The following is a 21,519-nucleotide window of genomic DNA, read 5'->3' on the forward strand; positions in this document are numbered from 1 at the left end:
ACTACAGATAGATCTACCATATAACCCAGCTATTCCACTGCTGGGTATATACTCAGAGGAACGGAAATCATCACGTCAAAGGGATACTTACACTCCCATGTTTACTGCAGCTCTATTTACAACTGCCAAGAGTTGGAACCAGCCTAAATGCCCATCATTGGACAAGTGGATAAGGAAAATGTGGTATATCTACACAATGGAATACTACCCTGCTGTAAAAAAGAATGAAATACACAGCAACATGGATGGAATTAGAGAAAATTATGTTAAGCGAAATAAGCCAGGCACAGAAAGAGAAATACTGCATGTTCTCATTTATATGTGGGAGCTAATAAAAATAAACAAACAAATAAATAAATAGGGAAAAAAGATATAATGCACATATGGAACATAATAACAATAAATAATGGCTATTGCCATTGTCTATATTTACCTTATTCCTAATTTATAAAGCCATATATTTAGCTTTACTTTAGTCTATTATTATTTTAATCAAACCCTAATTGTTGGTAAAATAATATGGGGTTTCAGATACTAAATATTACTCATTGCCTTATTTGTATTTCAACAATTGTTCTGGGATTTGCTTTGTTTCATACCATGTTAACAATTACTTAGGACAACCTGATTCTTACTGGTTTCAGAAGTATTTAATATAACATGACTCCTAACCTTAAAAAAAAAAAGTCTGCTAATAGCTATCTATTATTGAGGACATTAATTATTTACTCAGAGATATTTTCAGGAATAAAAAGACTCATTAATTACAACTTCTGGTGGCCTTCTTCAGTTATTTAATTAGATAACTATTAGTTCCATGAACATTTTTGAAGTATGATGCTTTCCAAATAACCAACACAAAATAAATTGTTCCTTAAACCATTCTAATTTCATTTCCCAAATTTTGTCTTTCCAACTGTAATGTACACACAAACACATTTAAAATAACCTTCGGCCGGCCAGTTAGCTTGGTTGGTTAGAGCACAGTGTTGTAACACCAAGGTCACGGGTTCAGATCCCCGTACTTGCCAGCTGCCAAAAAATAATAAATAAATAAATAAATAATAAAAATTAACCTTGATGCTGATGCCTTGGTGTTATGTGTTGACTTGTGTATGCCGAAAAAATACGTTGAAGTCCTAACCTCTGGTACTTATGATGTGAACTTATTTGAGAAATAGTTAAGATGAGGCTATATAGAGTAGGATGTGCTCTTAATCCTATATGACTAGTGTCCTTATAAGAAGAGGGAAATTTAGACAGAAACAGAGGGAAGATGACCATGTGAAGACTAATTGGAGTTATGCTGCCACAAGGCAGCAAGCTAGAACAGGCAAGGAAGGATTCTTCCCTAGAGGCTTCAGAGGGAGCATAGCCCTATCAATACCTTGATTTCAGACTTTTAATCATCCAGAACTATGAAAGAATAAATTTCTGTTATTTTAAGCCATCCAGTTTGTGGTACTTGTTACGGCAGCCCTAGAAAACTAATACACTTCACTGATAGCAATAGGAAATGTTTATCCCACTCCTGCCTTCTTTAGTGCCTCGGTTTTCTTTCAGACAGCAAGACCCACTACAGAAGGTCTCTCCTATATCAGAATGTATCAACCTCACTCTTAGGAAAGATTCTGTTTTAACATTAATAATTTGGCTCATGTTTTATACTAGAACATATCTAATTCAAGCTTTTCCTTCTTATTTTCATAAAAATACATGTGACATCCAAATCTAGAAACTGGAACCTTTATAGAGAAAGAGGTTTGGATACTGAATTTCTGAGACTATCCAGAAAATAAAGACATATTTGAATAAACAGGAAGAGATCAGTAATATTAAAGAATAATCAAGTAAACCTGTAACAAAATGACCTACCTATCCTTCTCATAACTTTCAAGTAGGAATCTCTTTTATATCCATCACATTTTTATACCTTTTGGCCATTTGTTAGAGAACATAAGAAAACTTTTCCTAATGAAACTCCCCTATAATAAATAACTAGTCAATATTACAATTATCATAATCATATAGGTACACTCTATTGGGAAAACTAAAGATAAATCAGAAGAAAAAAATAAAACACCACCAAAACACTTTGTGATCCAAAAGAACAACCCAAAGTAAGCACAATGATTAGGATTTAAAAAATATAAATGCATACTTAGTGAAGAGATGTTGAGCAGACGATTGGTGACCTGCCCATATTCCCTTTGCCTTCACAGGTCCAGTACATGCTGATGGCTTCTTTAGGTAAGCATCTGTCACTCTACCTGAGCACTGTGCTCAGATCACACAGACATCAGGCACCATGGAGTTAACTCTTAGGACTAGCCCATAACCAGTAACTGATGGAAATTAGTTGATAATTACTCCAGCTTCCTCACCCTTCCAACAGAAAACTACGAGGCACTTTGTACACTGTTTTCCTGAGGTCCCCAGCAGGACTGAGCTCCAGCTGCCTAGGCGTGGGGGCCCTGCTCATTTACGTACTTTGTACTGGTTTCTTTCCCTTCCCGGTCTCAATTCCCCACTCCCTGATGTGTGCCTCCTTAGACAGCTCCCAAGGAAACTATTTATTCTAATCCTTGTGTCAAGGTCTGCTTCTGAGGAAACCCAATTTGACATATTGTCTAGATTAGAAGGCAATGAGTCTTACGTGTGTTCACGTTTGTTCAGAACGACACAGTCATGAGAAAACTCATGAGTTTTCTTCTTAATCTTTATTTGCAATTTACATTGCCTATACTATTTTTCAAAGCAGTGAAGAGAAAATTGATCCTAAAGCCTATGACTTCTCATCCAGTCTCACCTCTCTCTCTAGCACAAAACCAAAATTATAATTTGATGAATAAAGGTCATAAACAGCTAAGGACAATGTGTATGCATTTAACACTTTCTTTGGAGGCCACCTAAAGGAAATAATTCCCTTAGACATTTTTTTCCTAAATAAAAAATTTCTAATATAAAAATAATACCCTGCTACGAAAGAAAGACAAGTAACAGAGATAAAGCAGGTAAACAAAGTGCCTACCCAGTCACTCACTCTCACACACTCACTTCCCTTTCCAAATACAATTATGAGTGTATTTCCATTCCTCTTTTGTTGCACTTATAAACACACACCTACCACTTTTTACATAAACAGAATTGTGCTATAAATATTATTCTGACTTGCTTCTTTTTTTTAAAGCAAAAGAAGTTATAATGTAAAAATATTCACTAATAAATCAACTACTTATAAAATTAATCCACTCTCAAACATGTTTCCCTGGTTAGCATTGGTTTCTAGCCCCACCAACTGTCATATTGTTATTTATATTATGACATAAAGCAATTTTTGGTAAAATTAAACCCAGGAGCCACAGTTCTTTGATTTATGACAGAGATGGCACTTCACTGGAGTAGAAAAAGAACAGTTTTTTAAATAAATGGTGTTGGAACAACAGATTTTCCATATGGGGATAAAAAGAAAAATCAAATCGGATGATTTGAATATCATTTACCAAAAAAAAAAAAAAAAAAAACCCAATCACAGGTGGGTTTATGACTCAAATGTGAAAGGCAAAACAATAAAACTTTAACAAGATAGATCATCTTGATGACCTTAAGGTAGGAAAGTTTTATTAAACAAGATACAGAAAAAACTAACCTTACAATTAACACCCGTTCTTCAAAAGATACGATAAAAAGAGCCAAAAAAAAAAAAAAAAAGCCACACAGAGCAGGACAAGATATTTACAATCCATTCATAAGAAAGAACTTATATCCAGAATATATAAGTAACTTTCACAAATTAATAAGAAAAAGATATTAATCCAATAGAAAAATGAGCAAATGAGCCAAAGAGTTAGAACAGACATTTCACAAAAAAGGAAATCCCAAACAGCAAATAAAAAAGATACTCAATTTTAAATAGTTAGGGGACTATGAATTAGAACCACAAACAGATACCATTACATGACTATCAAACTGCAAAAATGAAAAAAATCTGACAATACCAAGTGTTGACAAGAGGATAAACTCTCATACAACAATAGGAAAACAGTGTTATCCAGTAAAGTTGAAGATATAATACACTACTGACTTATAGATATATACCTTAGATCACCCTTATGTATGCCCTTATATAGTCACAGCAGCACTATTCATAATTATTAAAAACATGGGGAATGCCAAAACAATAATAAAGCGTAAAAAGAGAAACAAAAAAAGAATGACAATGCCAAATGGCAAAGATATGAAGCAACTGGAAATCATACATTGCTGGTGGGAATACAAAATGGTATAACAACTTTGAAAACCAATTTAATGCTTTAATATAAAGTTAAACATACACTTTCTATTATGACCCAGCCATTCCAGTCCTAAGTATCTACCAAAGAGAAATAAAACATGTCTACAAAAAGACTTGTACATAAACGTTCACAGCAGTTTTATTAATATAGCTCAAAACTGAACACAACCCAAATGTCCACCAACAAGTAAATGGATAAACAAATAGTGGTATATCTATACTATGGAATACTACTCAGCAGTGAAAAGGAACAAACTACTGGAACATGTAACAAAATAGAAAATCTCAGAAGCAATACATGAATAAAAGAAGACAAACATAAAAGAAACACACTATATGATTTCATTTATGTGAAATTCTAGAAAAGATAATGACAATCTATAACAGCAAAGAGCAAATTGGTGGTTACATAAGGCCACCTAAGGAGGGATGTGTTGATCGCAATAGGGCATAAGGGAACTTTGGGGGGTGATAGAAATGTTCTATATCTTGATTGGAGTAGTAGTCATTCATGTGCATATATTTGCCAAAACTCATCAAGGTGAACATTTATAAGGGTGCATTTTATTTATAAAATTATGCCACAATAAAGTTGATAGAAGCTTTTGAACATGTGTGGGGCAGGGAACGGGGAAAATTCAAATGCCAGTCAACAGTAGAACAGATTTTAAAAGGTACATAACCTTTCAATATAACATTTTACAGCAAGGAAAATAAATGATTTAAAGACAGATGCAACATGAACGACTTGTACAAAATAATGTGAGTAAAAAATGCTCACACACATATATACCATTAATATAAAGTTTAAAATCAGGCAAAACTAATTCATATTGTTTTAGGTGGTACATACACTGGTGGTATAAAAAGCAAAGACTAAAAAAACACTATTTTACTTTTAAGAACAAAATAAAAGATTTAAGATGAAAGAAACAACAAAAAAAGCAAGAATATTATTACTATAAAAGTTAGAATAGTGGTTAGCTGTGGGAGGATGGAGAGAGTTAAGACTGGTAAGTGACAGGGAAACCTGGGGTGCTAATAACGTTCTATTCCTTGATATGCAAGGAGGTTTTACTAGTGTTTGTTTTACAACTATATATTAAACTATACATATGAGATTAATGCATGGGGGTGGGGGGCCAAGTACAGTGATCAAACCCTGGACTAATGAAAGTTTTTGTGTGTCATATTTTACAATTAAAAAACTGTTAATTAAAAAAAAATTTAACCCTACAGCTAGACTGATCTGGTTGAAAACCTTGATCTACAATTTACATGTGAAATCTCAAACAATGCACAAAACCTCTTGAAATTTGGGTTTCCTCAACTGTAACATGGAGGAATATATATATTGCATGTTGTGTGGTTTAAATAAGATCACATATTTTAAAAGTATACAACAGTGCCTGGCTCAATAAATAGAAATATAAGATGTTCCTGCACTGAAAGATTCCTTTTTTTTTTTTTAAAGATGGCAGCTGCTGTTTTTATTTGAATTTTTTTTTCATTATACGTTTATGGGGCACAGTTTGTTGTTTCAATACATGCATATATTGTATAATGATCTAATCAGAATAGTTAGCATATCTATCACTTAAACATTTACCATTTCTTTGTGGTTATAACATTCAAGATCTTCTTTTCTGGCTATCTTGAAATATACAATGTAATATTTTTAGCTATTGTCACCCTAAGGCATTCGAACTTATTCTTCCTATGTACCTTTAACTTTGTAACTTTGTACCAGTCTACTAACCTTTCCCTGGCCCCCTCACTCTTTAAAAGATTCAATATTGTAAATGTTAATTCTCCCCAAATTGAGTTACAGATAACCAAAATCCTGTTTTTGATAAAAAGCAAACCAAAAAATATTTCTAAAAAGCCATTTGTTTTACCATATTTACATGTATTAGGTTGGCTATAAGATAATTTATACCATGCATTCTCAGTGGGGGTAATATTGCCCCCAGAAGGGCAAAAATTCGTTCAGGGGTGGGGAGAGGTGAAAAAAATCTTAGATACTTAAAAGAGTTTGCAGCACTTGAAAGCGCAAACCCTACCTGACAAAATCTTACTCATTAATATTTAATTAATGTAAATACAGCTTTAATTTTTTTCCTTAGAGTTGGTAGTAACGAAAAAAAGGTTGAGAAATACTGATCTATAATTTGTTCTGAAGCAGCTGAATCTAACATGAGGGAAGAAAAAAGTGGAATAATCCATTTTTGGGAATGAGAAAATTAGGCTATAACGCTTTCCATCTATCCAAAAGAGTTTGACAGTGAAAGGAAAAATGATTGGGGAGACGGTATTTAGATTTTTTTGGAAACACAAGTACCAGCTACACTTTCAAATCTTGTACAGGAGTTTTAGGAAAATGGTTAGAAATGGGAAGAAAGTATTGTCACAAGGAGTAACAGCACTCAACATTCTGGTTGAGTGGAGAGAAAAATCCAGGAAATGGTAGCCCGAGAATTTCAAAAGAACTCGATGCCCTTTCTCCCATTTAAGTAAAGACAAGATTGAGAAATTTATTTTTAAGTCAGTTAATGTTTCTATTATTATCTTCTCTCTTTTTTTGGCACTGGCCAGTACAGGATCTGAACCCGTGACCTTGGTGTTTCAAGGATGGGTTCTAACCAACTAAACTAACCAGCCAGCCCCTGGTTAATGTTGCTGAAAGACCTATGAATGTCAGTTAAGTTTCAATGACCAAAGGGGGGATGACATAGGATCTGCCCTAATCAGTAAACATGTTGGTTGGGGCAAATGAATTGCTTTTAATCCCAACATCTTTCTTACAATTTTTTTTTTCCCTTTTCCAAAAGGAATATTCCTTATACCCATACTTTTAATCCCCGTCTCCGTCCTATCCTTGTGCAATTTTCTCAGACAAATCTCTCTAATCTCTATTCTATTTGAATAGGAAATGAGCATGATGTTAAGAGAAGTAAAGTGACTTGGGCTTGATCCAGGCCATCAAGGATATTAGAAGCTCAACACACGTCTTCCTATTTCAAGTCCACACACTTTCAACCATAATTTATTGAAGGTGTGCTTAAATTTAGAGGTTGATTCTGTAATTGATTTCTTCCCTAACAGTGTAGTTTTCCAAATTTACTAAAACACGAATGAGGAACAATCACAGTCTTTGAAAATGAGTAAATTAAAAATAAACGGATATATTAAAAATTAATACATAAAAAACTAAAAAGAAAAATCTTTCTTATGACGGATGCATTAAAAAGTAAGAACACATTATGGAAGATGTTAATAAATGAGAAAATGTACAATTAAGGCACTGCTTTTTTAATGTAAAAGACAATTAAATCATATTTGAACTAAAAGCATCAAAACTGGTTTTGAAACATTTATTACAATGTTACTAATAATTATTCACTAATAATGTGATAGAAAACATACTTGAATATTAAGGACAATGATGCAGGTTTTCATTCCATAAAAGATTAAAATTATCTGTCTATTTTAAGAGTGCATTCATTCAGTCAACCCCTATGGAAGACCAATTCTTTATATAAATCACTTCTTCAAATCCAGGAAACCCACATATTCAGTTATTTTCTTCAAATCTGTTAAGCTTTTTATCATAAAACCACATTTCATGAACACTAGAACTGGAAGATCTACATTGTAACCATAAAAACAAACAGTGTCACTGTTAACTATGTATGGCTTGCTAAAAACACCTTAAATACCCTATCACCATGACCCTTGGTTGCCAAAAAGAAAAAAAAAGAAGAAAAAGAAGTTTCTCAACAACTTCTAAACAGAAATAACCTTCAGATTCTAAAATTCTATAACTATTAGATATTTTATGTGCTTTATTTTTAAAGCTTTTTATCGAGAAAAAATACACACAAGTACCTAAAAGAAGCTGTAAATTTTTACTTACATATTCAGGTTTTAGTTTTTTATCGCCTCCTCTCACAGCCACCTTTTCTAGTTTATCTATAATGGGCCCAATCATTTCCTCATCTTTAAGCTGAAGCTCTTCGTGTATTATTTCTATATCTCGAATAGGATCTACACTTCCTTCAACATGCGTGATATCATCATCTTCAAAAGCACCTAAAATGAATTAAAGGGAAGCAATTCAATAAACAAATAATACAGAGGGTCATATGATTAGAGCAAAAGATTCCTAGAAGGTTGAGAAATAGCTATAGTATGAATTCTAAACAAGTAGGACATAGTATTTTTTTTCCCATTTAGTAATACTTAGCGTACTATAAACAAAATAGCAGTTTAGAGCCTCAACATTTCAAAAACTGATTGGAATAAATAAAATTATGGCCTTTACAGAATGAAAATTATTTTCCAGAACTACTGGCATTTCTAAGTTTGGTACGTTGAAAGATACTGAATTCCAGGCATGAAAGCCTGAAGTTCTAAACTGCACTATTAGGGTTTCCAAGGGAAACCAGATTTGGGGGGGAGGGGCCTGAAATCATCTGGCAGACCTCTTTCCTGCTTCAATCTACTTTATCACTGTGGTTCTGACGGTGATTAGATAATGAACCACTCAGACACACAATTTACACAGCAGCTAATTTCATCGGCCTGATTTGAGGGTATGGTTTTTAGGGGGCTATCAAAGAAGCAGATGAAGGTGCATTTGTCATATATGAGTGACAACCATTCACACTATCTGATCAAAATGGTGCTGGCCCTTATTAGAAACACATGCTATTATTACATATTTAAAGTGCAGTCGAAGCCATAATTTCAAATTGCCAACTGGAAACATAAGGGTAAAACAACCAGATATTACTGAAGCATGTGTACTGACTTTATGCCCTTTTGAAGACATAATGTGGCAACATAATTCAACTGGGATTTACTCAAATTACCAGATAAAGAACAGTATCACAAAAAATGAACAAATACTAAGAAATGTTATAAGCAGAAAGCAGTGATATACCCACAAAATAATAAATACATTTATAAACAAATTAATTTCATTAAAATTACCAATTAGATTATACTTCCAAAATGAGATGTTTTCAAACATAAAGTAACAATCACTTTATTTATTTATTTATTCTGGCAGATGGCTGGTATAGGATCGAACCCTGGACCTTGGTGTTATCAGCACCACACTCTAACCAACTAAGCTAACTGGCCAGCCCTATAACAATTATTTTATATAGAAGTATCACAGAAATCATGAGACCATTTGATTGAGTTTGATAAGAGAAACAGTGAATATAGCTCATTCTTAGATACTAAAGACCAACATATTCTTGTTACAAGTTACAAAGAGTTTTTAAAATACAATTTCCCAGAATTAAAAATAATTATTTGTATTTTAATGTGAATTATTCAGTAATAATAATAAACATAAGTATATTATTGTAATTAAAATATAAATATTTAAAGTATTATTTAAGAATTTTTGGCATAGAACTGATCTTATGTCAAATTCATATGAACAAAATTGGCAAAAAATGAGGAGGTACATTATATTTTACTAATAAACACACTAGACAAATGCTGATTTAGGTAAATTGTTTGAATCTTTGAAAATATAAAAGAAGTCCCCATGAAAGCACAGCATTATTTACTTTTTGTCATGATTTGAGGCATCTTACACAAATGGCACATTAAAATAGGATAATAAAGGGCCGGCCTCGTGGCTCACTCGGGAGAGTGTGGCGCTGGTAGCGCCGAGGCCACGGGTTTGGATCCTATATAGGGATGGCCTGTGCGCTCACTGGCTGAGCGTGGTGCAGACAACACTGAGCCAGGTGTTACAATCCCATTACCGGTTAAAAAAAAAAAAAAAAGGATAATAAAAGTAAAAGCTTCCCAGCAGTCAAAGCAGTGCAAGTAACATATAGATAGAAGTAACTAAACTTTCTATGACACTCAGAACAAAAGAGTAGGGGCCACTGACTAACTACTAACTATAGTGATGTCCCCAACAACATCCCTACAGTAAATGCATTAGCAGGTTTTAAATAACAGTTTCTTAATTATAACCCTCAATTTTAACCAAGTGGATAATAGAGAAGAACTTAGTAATTGCAATTCTTCTGGAAGCAAAAGAAAACAAAGCGCTCTGATGATCAGAACTAATACAAAGGGAAAACCTAGAATAAAAGGGGAAGGGAGTGAGGAATCACTTGTCTACATTATAACCTCCAAATTATCTTCTACATTGCACCTTGCCTAGACTCTGCCAAGGATCAGCCTAGGAAAGGAGTCATGACTGTATCATCTCTAATCCATTCTCCCTACTATAAGAAAAACTCAAACCACAGACTCTGGATACCCTGGATTGCTCTGTTGTTCCCACACACAAGGTTAGCAGTATTATTATATTAACTTATTTCATAAAATGGTAACATACTATGTGAAGAATTTATTTTTGAAAAGAAATATTGCCAAATATTAAGATAAAAATTAAGCAAAGAGAACATTTAAGGCTGTCCTTTAAAACTGAATTCCCTTGTGATGACATGAGGCCTAGAACAGCTGAAAATAAAAGATCCATATAATTTGGTGGATTCCTTAGAGCTAAAAAATTAGAGGTTGTTTTCCAAAGACATGCTCCTGGGTCAACAAACTTCACCAAACAGGAATGCTATGTTATACCTTCTCTTCACATCTTGTCTTTTTCAGTCCAAGATTTAGTGGTTAAGAATATGACCTTTGAAGTCAGACAGACATACTGGCCATAGAAACTTAGACCTAAGATTACCTAACCTCTAGCTTCACATCTTTAAAATGAAAATGCTTCTACCTCTCTGAGAATGGGTATGATCAAATCAGGTAATATATGAGAGGTCTTCAAAAAGTTCATGAAAAGATTTGTATTGTCTTTTAGTTGTTTTTCCATGAACTTTTTGAAGTGCCTCATATGTGAAGTGCTTAGCAGAGAGCCCAACACTAATTTGAGAGTCCTTCACTAATTTGGGGCATGTACTATTTTTTTCATGATGTAGGAATTAGAAATTTAGAAGAATTCCACAGCAATATAGTTAAAACATTGATATGATTTGCGAGTTTACAGGTTTTTTCCCCAGTAATTCTTACTAGTTCACTAACACTAACTGACTAGCACACTTTTACCCTAGTCCATGGCCAAAGTTATTTATTTCAAATTTACATCAACTAAAACAGTGTTTAGTTTTAGTGCACTGGTAAGTTTAGAAGACAAAGACTATATGCTACATTATACTGAATTGTTTGGTGAGAAAGTTACTTCCATTTCAATTCTCTTTCAATACTGACTTTGTCAAGGAGAAAGTCATGAATTGATGCTATTGGCCTTTAATGTTTAGCATTTATAAATCAATCTTTTTACCAACAGAGTAGTCCTTAGCCTCAGAGCTTCTAAAGATTAAAAAATGTCATAAAACTGTAGTTTTTATTATATTTATACTTATTTTTAATATGTTTAATTTTGTCAAGTGATACTAATTTTCCACTCACATTAGTGACAAAAGTTTCCTGTTTAAATAAATTTAGCCAAAAAAATGAGTTATTACGTATAAAGTATTAAATTTGGATCAACGTGTATAAAATAATCACCTTTTGGGGCAAAATTACTTCTATCAAGGTAAATGTAAAACATTAACTATGGTCATTTTGATGGTAGTGGGATATTACCCAATTTTTTTATTTCTGGTACTATTCTGTATAAAATAGGGTAATGTGATACAGCATGTAGGTGTGTGCTGGAGAGAGGGAGGAACTGCTCTGCGGTATTTCAGCCAGAACTGGCAGGGAGACTTCTCTGAGGAGATGACATTTGAGCTGAGACCAGAATGGCCTGAATGAGGCAGTAATGTGACAATCTGATGGAAGAGGGTTCTAAAAAAATATAAAAGCCCTAAAATGAGAACAAGCTTGAAGTGCTTCAGAAATAGAAATAAGGTGAATATTGGTGACTATGACTCAAGGATATAAACATAAACATATCTACTTATTTCTTATAACTCGAGTCCAAAAGAGCAAAATTTTAGCACTTCTACATTCCTCGGGTTTTGAGAACATTCTTCTCTCTATACCATAAGTGGACTAGTATAAAAAGTAAGACATCTTAAGATTTCTCACAATCTGTAAAAGGGATCCTATCAGTCAAGAAGATGGAACACTTAGAAACTATAGCCACCTTCAAGTATCACATTTCAAGCCAGCTGGCATAAACATTGAAACAAAAATTAAACTTGACCAACTGCAGTTTGGTCAACCAATGATACAGAATTATCAACACCATACACATCACCAAGAACAAAAGAAGAATACTACATTCATACAAGCCTTAAAATCAAGTCACGCGTAGGCTTCAGAATTCTCCAAGGTAACACTATGCCTAAGGACCGTGGGGCAAAGTCTTCAGAGTTCTAAGGAAAGAAAATGTGACTTGAGGATTTTATATCCAGCCAAGCTGTTCTTCCTTGTCAGAAATAGAGGCCAAAAGTGAACAGACTGTGCACTCTCTATATAATTAAGACTAAACAACCAAAGAAATTATGTTAACAAAATAGAGAATACAGATTATAATCTATAAAAAGTTAAAAATAATAACATAAAAGTTGGGGGATAGAGAGAAGTAAGGTAAAAGCATAAGTGCACTCATTTCCTCATCTTTTATAATAAGGAATCAATAGATGCTATATAAAGATGAACCATGTAATTTAAAAATAATTTCTCCAAGCTTTTAGTATTTTTATAATCCTTTTTCTTTCTTTTTTTAAAAAATCATCTCAATAGATGCAGGAAAAAAATGATCCTTTTTCTTAACTATAGCAGGACCATTCAAGAACATATATTCTGAAAAAGAAAAAAAAAAAAAAAAAACCCCTGAATTTCAGTAATGTCTTCTGTATTACTTCAATTTTTTCTTTCAAATTCAAAACAAAATTAAGTATTCTATTTAAAATAGCATATACACCATATGATCACATTTATATAAAATCACTTCTCATTCTTAATGACCCCAACCAAATGCTAATGAAAATAACTTCTGGGCAGGGAGCTACTGACAAATTTTTTAAAACTTCTTAATCAGTTTGGTCTCACTTAAACCTTTCATAATGAACAATATGTTATTTTTATAAAAACAATCATTCTTTTTTAAAAGTCCCTTTTAAAAACACAATTAATTTGCAGAAAAATTTGCACAAATTTTAGTTAAAATTTTCATTTTGTAGTGACTAGTTACAGGGAGAAAACCATTATTATCACAAAAATTATTTTATGCCTAATCACTGCCACATATGGAAATAGGTGGCTGAAAATAATATTAACTATTGTAAACTCTCATTTTTAAAACAATTTGTTATAGAAGAAAATTAGCCATGAGCTAGGCTTAGGCTGGATTCTATCACAAAAATTTCTTAACTCAGCAATCCTACAATGTATCCTTTCACAAAAAAGTACTCTTTTCAAACCTTCTTGACTTCTCTCACATTTCAAATGCTTTCTTTCCCTTTCTCCCCTGCTACTCAGCAGATGACCTATCCTCATTTCTGAGAAAATGCTTGTCATTTTTGGAGAACTAACCCCCCTTTTTGTGTTTACCTTTCCTTCTTTACAGCAGTAAAGTGGAAAACATCACCTTTAAAAAAAATTTTACATTTAACGTTTACTTGTACATATTTGTGGGATACAGTGTGTCACTTCAATACATCCATATACTGTACAATGATTTATTTAGGGTAGACAGCATAGGTTTGTATCCATTAGTCCACCACTTCTCTTCTCAATTTCTCCTCCCCTCCTGGCCTCTGGTAACCATTATCCTACTCTCTACTTCTATGAGAACCACGAAAATACCACCTTCTATTATTTGTCGTCAATCTCCCTACCATCTCTGTTCTGGATCCTATCCCTCACCCCAGGGAAGTTTACTCCACATATTGTTCCTTCTATCTCCTAAGACCTCAATCTATTATGCCAGTCTCACCTACATTTGTATCACCTACATTTCCACTAATACCTTCCCATCAACATTTAAGTAGGCTTAAGATTCTATATTAAATCAATCATGTCAGTCACCCCTGGACATTAATTCCCACTCCAACTACTGCTTTCTTTCCTCCAGGACAGGAACAAACCTTCCGAAAGAGCTGTCTGCACCTGCTGTCTCCACTTCTTTACTTCCTATTTATAACTCAACCCACTGCAGTCTGCCATATACCTCCACCAAACTACCAGAAACTGATCTTAAAAAGAACAGCAATGATTTGCCTTCATGACGGTAAATCAAACAGTCATTCTTCAGGAATCCTGAATGACTGCTTAGTAGCATGTAACTTCAGAGCATTCCAATAGTCTCTTCCACTGCTTCTCTCTAACTGCATTCTCCTGATTTTCTTCTATTTTTTTCTGGTCATTTCTTCTTAGGTCGTTCCTTTTCTTGCTGTAACTTCCCCAAAAATGCTGATGTCTCTCTCAGTTCTCTTTTCTTATCCCTCTGTTACACTCTAACAGAATCTTCAACCCATAACTCCTCTGAGTGGCTCCAGTACATTTAAAGGCAATACCAAGTAAAATGAACCAAAAAACATCTTTTAGTTATGATGGAGTTTGGATGTATTGTCCTCCCAGAACTCATGTGGAAATCTGATCCCCAGTGCGGCAGTTTGAGTCATGGGGACAGATCCCTCATGAATGGATTAAGTGCTCTCTCTAGCTGGGAGAGTAATGAGTGAGTTCTCACTCTTAGCTCCCAAGAGAGCTGGTTGTTTAAAAGACCCTGGCACCTCCCACCTCTCTCTCTTGCTTCCTCTCTTGCCATGTGATCTGCTTGTACTCGTTGGCTGCCTGCCACTTTCCGCCATGAGCAGAAGCAGCCTGAGGCCCGTGCCAGATGCAGCTATCCCAGAATCACAAGCCAAATAAACCTCTGTTCTTTATAAATTATCCAGTCTCAGGTGTTCTGTTATAGCAACACAAAATGGACTAATACAGTTAGTTATTTAAATTATTTTCAATATAAAATCTATTCACTAAGTGAATAAGAGCAAAATATCAATGCTTATACTAAGTTGTGACTTTTGTAATTTCTGTGCCTCCTTCACTGAGGTCCAGTCAAAATACATATTTTGTGAGGTACATTTGAATATCCATATGATATTGTATGCTCTGCATGATATTTTCTGGTACGATGCAGCAGAAATGATGAGTCAGCTATTTTCAATGATTATAAATGAACTGAAGATTGATCAATTTACTCATTCAATCAAAGCCTGTCTTATTCCATAAAGATTTGAGTAAAAAGGATCTGCACTCTGTTTAGGATACTAAATCTATCCGAAGTTCAGAAACAAAAAAAGACTTCAGAAATAACAATAAACTTTGGAAATTCAGGACTTCAGTCAACTGGTTTGCTATATGCTACTTAAACTGGAGTTGTATTAAGTTTTCAAAAGCAAAGCATACCTAGCTAGATGTAGACACAGATTTTAAAAGACATTATGTGTTGAAAAGTACAGACTTTACAGCAGTACTTTATAAACCATCTGTCATAGAAACCTTGATATTCCAAACAGCATGTCTAGGGCTGGCCAATTAGCTCAGCTGGTTAGAGCGCAGTGTTATAATATCAAGGTCAAGGATTCAGATCACCATACCAACAAATAGCATGTCTAGAGGTTTCCTGGGAATAAGAGAGTATGTGGTCAAGATGGACCTATGTGACTTGTGCTCCTTCCATCCTCTACCACTATACAGTACAGAAATAAAGAATTCCTTAATATATAAACCAATGCATAAACTGCCACCCTTTCATACGTATGCAAACCACAATATGCTTTGCCAAATATAAGTTTTCCAATTGAAGAAGGCTTCCTTATATATCTAACAATGTGCTAAGCCTGTGAGAATTGAAAACAAAAATCAAAATAATAGAATCTTAGTCTCAGTAAGTAGACAATCTGGTTGGGAAAACAAATCTATTAAAAAGGGAGAACAATATTGACTAGCAAGCACTTTAAATATAAGTATAATTAATAACAAGTAATCAACAAGGCCTTTACAAATAGAAAAGGTTAGTACAGGTAAAGAAGATGAAGAAAAACATGACAAGTAACTAGGGAAAGTGTCAGATAAAAAATAAAGGTTGACGGATGGCTGGTTAGCTTAGTTGGTCAGAGTGCAGTACTATAACACCAAAGTCATGGGTTCGGATCCTCTTACCCGACAGCTGCCAAAAATAAAAATAAAAATAAAGGTTGAAATGAACAAAGCTTACTGGAGAACTGACAACAGTGATAAACTGTACTGAAGAGTAGCAGAATTTATTACAACAGCTAGTGGTGGAGAATAGGGACATCCAAATATCAGGGTAAGCCTGGATCTGATCTGCTAGTCAATAAGGAGACAACAATGGTTTTTATTCTAGTGAGTAATAAATGGAAAGCAGCATTTTAGAAAGACTAACCAGAAGTAGGGACCCAAGGGTTCAGTTCCTCTACTGGCCAGCTACCAAAAAAAGAAAACGTAGGAAACCTGCTAAAAGGGAATTGCTGTAATCCAAATATGACGAGAAGAACTGCACTAGAGTACTGATGGGAAATATGAAGACAGGATGAATAGTGAGACATAACTAAAGTGAAGTCTCTACTTCACTTTAGTTTTATCTAGTCAACTAGATTTTTAAAAATGGTAACAGGAGGGAGGAAGGGAGGCTGGGAGGGATGGGGGGGGAGAGAGATCACAACAAAGTTTCAAGCCAAAAGATCTTCATTTGCATTTATGGTAAAGCCAATACACGTAACATTAAAATCCCAAGTCAGGTATGACATCAAAAGGTATTATATAACCAAAATGCAGACTCTAGAAAAAGAGAAATAAAATTATTACAAATATATGGTAATATTAAATCACAGCACCAAAATGTCCTGTATGCTACATTATTTCACATTGCTTTCCAGTTTATCCTATGTGATGAACAGTAAATGTATTGAATTATCTATATTTTAATCCCGAGTCCCACCAAAATTACTAAAAGTTTTTAGAAGCCTCATTACTAAACCAGAAGAAGATAAATTATTAAATATAATGTTGGAAATCAAGATCGAGGATATCTTGCTCAAAATCTTTTTCAAATTTCAAATATATTCTTCAAAGCAAAGTCCTATCTTATGTCAGAACTCTGGTTTCCAACTTCCTTACAATTCTGTAGCTCATTAATATTGAACAAGAAGGGAAAGAGCTAAATATGCATTGGCTTTATTGACAATACTGGAAGATGCAAGTTCCTATTTATTTTCCATATGTGACATGACAAAAATTCTTTACTACATTGGGGAGAGATGGCTTACGGAGGGAGGGGAGTTAGTAAAGCTATTTATTGCACACTTCAAATGCAATGATTTAAAAATGTAGTTTAAGTTCTGGTTCAGAGGTGCACTGTAAAACTCTAGTCTTCATCTAGATAAAGCAACTTCCCATCTTGACAATAAAAGCAATTTGAGTAAAAACACGATCTAATTCATAGCTGGACCTCGAGTTTGCAATATTTATCTCTGCATTAAATAAGATGTGTAGTTTTAACTATTTTCCTTAAGTTCAGAAGTGAGAGAAGGGCATTTCAATTTATAAAATTTATTTCAAAAATCAATTTGCCTTTCTTATCAATATCAGGGAACAAGGCAAATTTTAAAACACACAAAAGAATAAATCATTCTCATAACAATATTCCCCTAAAAAGGATGTAGATTTAAGTTTCTAGCCTTCAGAGTTTGAAGTAAATGAAAAGGGTTGCATCAATCAAATTTTAATTACTTTAAGTGGATATATCTACAGATTTTTTGAGAAACAAAATATTTTGTAAACATATAAAACTGGAATAATTGGCCTAGTAATGTAAACTGTTAATTACTTGATGCAAAAGCATAAATGGAATAGTGTAAGAGGACTTGATGGGTTGTACTTATTTACAATAAATCAATCAAAAGTAGTCTTTAAAGTCTTCAACCTTCATTTTCTATGGAAAAACCTATTACCTGAGATATAGCAAAGGCCCTAACATAACCCAATCTATGCTACAGCCTAATGGTTTAATTCTGACATATAAACAGAACTGTGGGTTACCAAAAGAATTTGCTTTTGCTTTGCTTTCCTCCTCCCTCGTTACAGGAAAAGGCTCTACAACTAAATCTTGGCCAAGAGGAAGAAAACTACCATCTCTCTGACATAATCAAAAATTGATCAAGGTTTTCAAAAAGTTTAGAAAAATAAAATGAACAAGTGGCTGATTTTGAGGGACCAATCTAAAATTTTAAAAATTAGAAATAATTCATGCAGGACTTTTACACAAAGCAGTTAGCTTATATGGAAGCAAGCTATGCTATAAGTAAAAATAATTCCAAATCTTGAGACAAATATACGTTTAGTATAGGAGAGAAAAATAAAGTGGGTAAGTCCAGCTCTGAGAAACCTTAAAATTTTTTTCATTACTTTTTCCTAATTTTTAAGAGTTCATTTAAATTAAAAATAATATACTTTTAAGCAGTGAATCAAACAAAATATTGAATAGGTAGGATGTGATAAAAAGAGGAAAACAGAAAAAAAGAAGCAGGGAGAAAGTCATGAATAACGTTAAAATTGAATCTTAGAGTAGTAGCAAGCAAAAAAAGCTTTTTGGTTATGACTGACACCACTTAACTGACAGGAAGTAACAACACATTACAATATTACACAATGTGATTCTTTTAAATGTGTAGAACACCAGAAAATTCTGCCTGACAGTTACTGGTATTGTACTTACATTGTAGATAATTACGCATCCACACCATTAAGAAATCCTTAAAGTAACTTAAAAGTTATGAATTATAACCCAGAGTCAACACCTGTACTTAATTATATTCAATTGCTCAAGGGTTTAACATTTTTAGTTGCTACAACATATCAACTCTTTCCAAAGAAGTAGGCAGAAAAAAAGCACCTTAATGAGAACTAGCATTCATCTCTCAACAAGATTTTCACATCTTGTTCTATATTAATATGTTAAATGTGTAAAAGGCAAATTTAATCAATGTTATTTTAATTAATATTGAGATTCTACCCTACTTCCAATGTTGAGCAAGCTGCCTTTCCTGTATGTATCCTTCCCAATAACCACTCTCACTCACACTAACTTCCTCACCTCTAAAACATCACTTAGCCTTCTGCTAGTAGAAAAAAAACCCTGTTTACAGTGGCTTCATCCCACCCTTCCAACCTTACCACCACCACCACCACTCTCCACAAATCCTCTGGTTAAATCACACTCCTGCACTGACTCATTAAGCCTGAAATTTCCTTATGTTTAACTGTCACTGTAATTTTTGCCTACTCCCTTTCTTGGGCCTCAAAGATAATATAATATATCCTTTCTTTCTATTAGAAATTACATTTGTTTTTAAAATGCATAGCTTAGTTTGCCCTCATCTACAAGGCAAATACAAGAGAATTCAGATCTAAGAGATCTCTACCATCCTGGAGTCACAGAAGAGTTGTAGAGACTTGTTTGGAATAAAGCACACTAAAATTGATGGGTAACATATTGCCCTAAATATGGCTTCTGAGAAAATCTATTTTTATGTCTTTCCAAGGAATAATGTAAGGAGGAAAAAAAATGAAAGAAAGAATTTTAAAAAAAATAGAATTCTGTCTTTACTCCCAGTACTGTAAACAATGAATAAAAGAACTGATGAATGAATGAATGCCCCAAGAACTTATTAGCGCTCAGAATGCAAAACTGTTAGAAGGGAATTATAGATTCTACATGAAGCTAAACATGCAGCACAACAGCAAAGGATCAATTTTACAGCACATAATATGATACTTAGAGAGCATTTTAAAGAAACAAATGCTAAGCATATCAATCACATAAATTAGCAGAGAAGAAAAGTATGAAATATGGCAAATTGCAATAATACAGGAAAGAAGTTTCTTGAGTCTTATCTCTTCACCTCTGAATTGCTTAACTATTAGTGATATTCACTTCATTATTTTCTGATGACTTCTTGAGTGTGTAGCACTAGATTACATATTTCAGTAAATACAATTTTTTAAATTTATAAATCAAATTAAGAAGAGGAAAAACATATATATTTACTATAACTAAGATCAATAAATGTAACAATAAAAAGAGATAAAGGATTGGTCAGCATGAATCAGGATTAAGGAGAGAAGGCTTGAATAAGGGCTTTCAGGGACAGATACTAGCAAAGGGAAGCAGAGTGTCAAAAGGAGTCTGCTGGATGGAAGTATAAGTATGGCAGAAGTGATTAAGGGCACAGACTCTGGAATCAGAACATGTGGATTCAAGTCTGGGTTTCAGACTATCCAATTAATTATGTGATCAACTTCTCTGTGCTTTAGTTTCCTTCTCTGTAAAATGTAGATACTAACAGTACCTACCTCATAAGATAGTTCTGAAGATTAAAAGTGATAATATACGTAAAGAGCTTAGGATAGTGCCTGGCACATAGTGGGCACAAAAATATATTAACTATATTTACAAATGAAAAGCTAATGACAAGGTGTAGACCAGGGTTTCTCAACATTGGTACTACTAACATCCTGGGACAGATAATTCTTTCTTAGCAGAGCTGACCTGTGCATTGTAGAATGTTTAACAGGACCCCTGGCCTCTATAAATTAGATGCCAATAACACACATGCACACCACAAGCACCCCAGCTGAGAAGATCAAAAATGTCTCCAAACATCACCAACCTACGGTTAAGAAGCACTGGTACATATTAAAAGACAAAGGTTGTGCTACGTAGCAACCAAAAGATGTTACCACAGGTTCAAGCACGCGGATGTCAATTGATGGAAAGGTTCTAACACTGAGCTGAGGAGTTGAAATTTAATCTCTTAGATTATAAAATCCCTATGTAGATTTTTAGAGAAGTGTTCATGTGATTTTGTTCTTGCTCATTTGTTCACCCACACTCTCTTTAAATGATTCTGTGTAATAGGTTGGAGAGAAACTGACCATCACAAACAAAGCAGTTGACTGCTGGGTTCTAGTTACAGAAATGACATGAAAGCGGTAAATCCAAAAAAATACATATTAAAGAAAAGAAAGTAGAATTTACAGAGATTTTTTGTCTAGTGAGTAGGAAGCATAATATCGAATTGAGAAGAAAGGAAATGTAATTGTCACCTAATTGGAGGTGTACAGTAGCCACTTAAAGGTAACACATTTTAAGAGACATTTAACAAATGTTTACTGAATGTTAATCACAAAGA

At 33.8% G+C, this 21,519-nt stretch overlaps 1 protein-coding gene across 3 annotated transcripts in view; it reads right to left on the reverse strand.

The window, feature by feature from the left end:
* Positions 1-21,519, reverse strand: part of OLA1 (Obg like ATPase 1) — a 170,993-nt gene that overhangs the window by 67,657 nt on the left and 81,817 nt on the right. For all 3 annotated transcript variants that reach the window (XM_063099362.1, XM_063099352.1, XM_063099370.1), the window contains one exon: positions 8,211-8,386. In XM_063099362.1, coding sequence (XP_062955432.1) covers positions 8,211-8,386 — 176 coding nt within the window. The remainder of the gene's footprint in view (positions 1-8,210; positions 8,387-21,519) is intronic.

Source organism: Cynocephalus volans, chromosome 1, assembly GCF_027409185.1.
Source record: "Cynocephalus volans isolate mCynVol1 chromosome 1, mCynVol1.pri, whole genome shotgun sequence".
NCBI classification, from domain to species: Eukaryota; Metazoa; Chordata; class Mammalia; order Dermoptera; family Cynocephalidae; genus Cynocephalus; species Cynocephalus volans.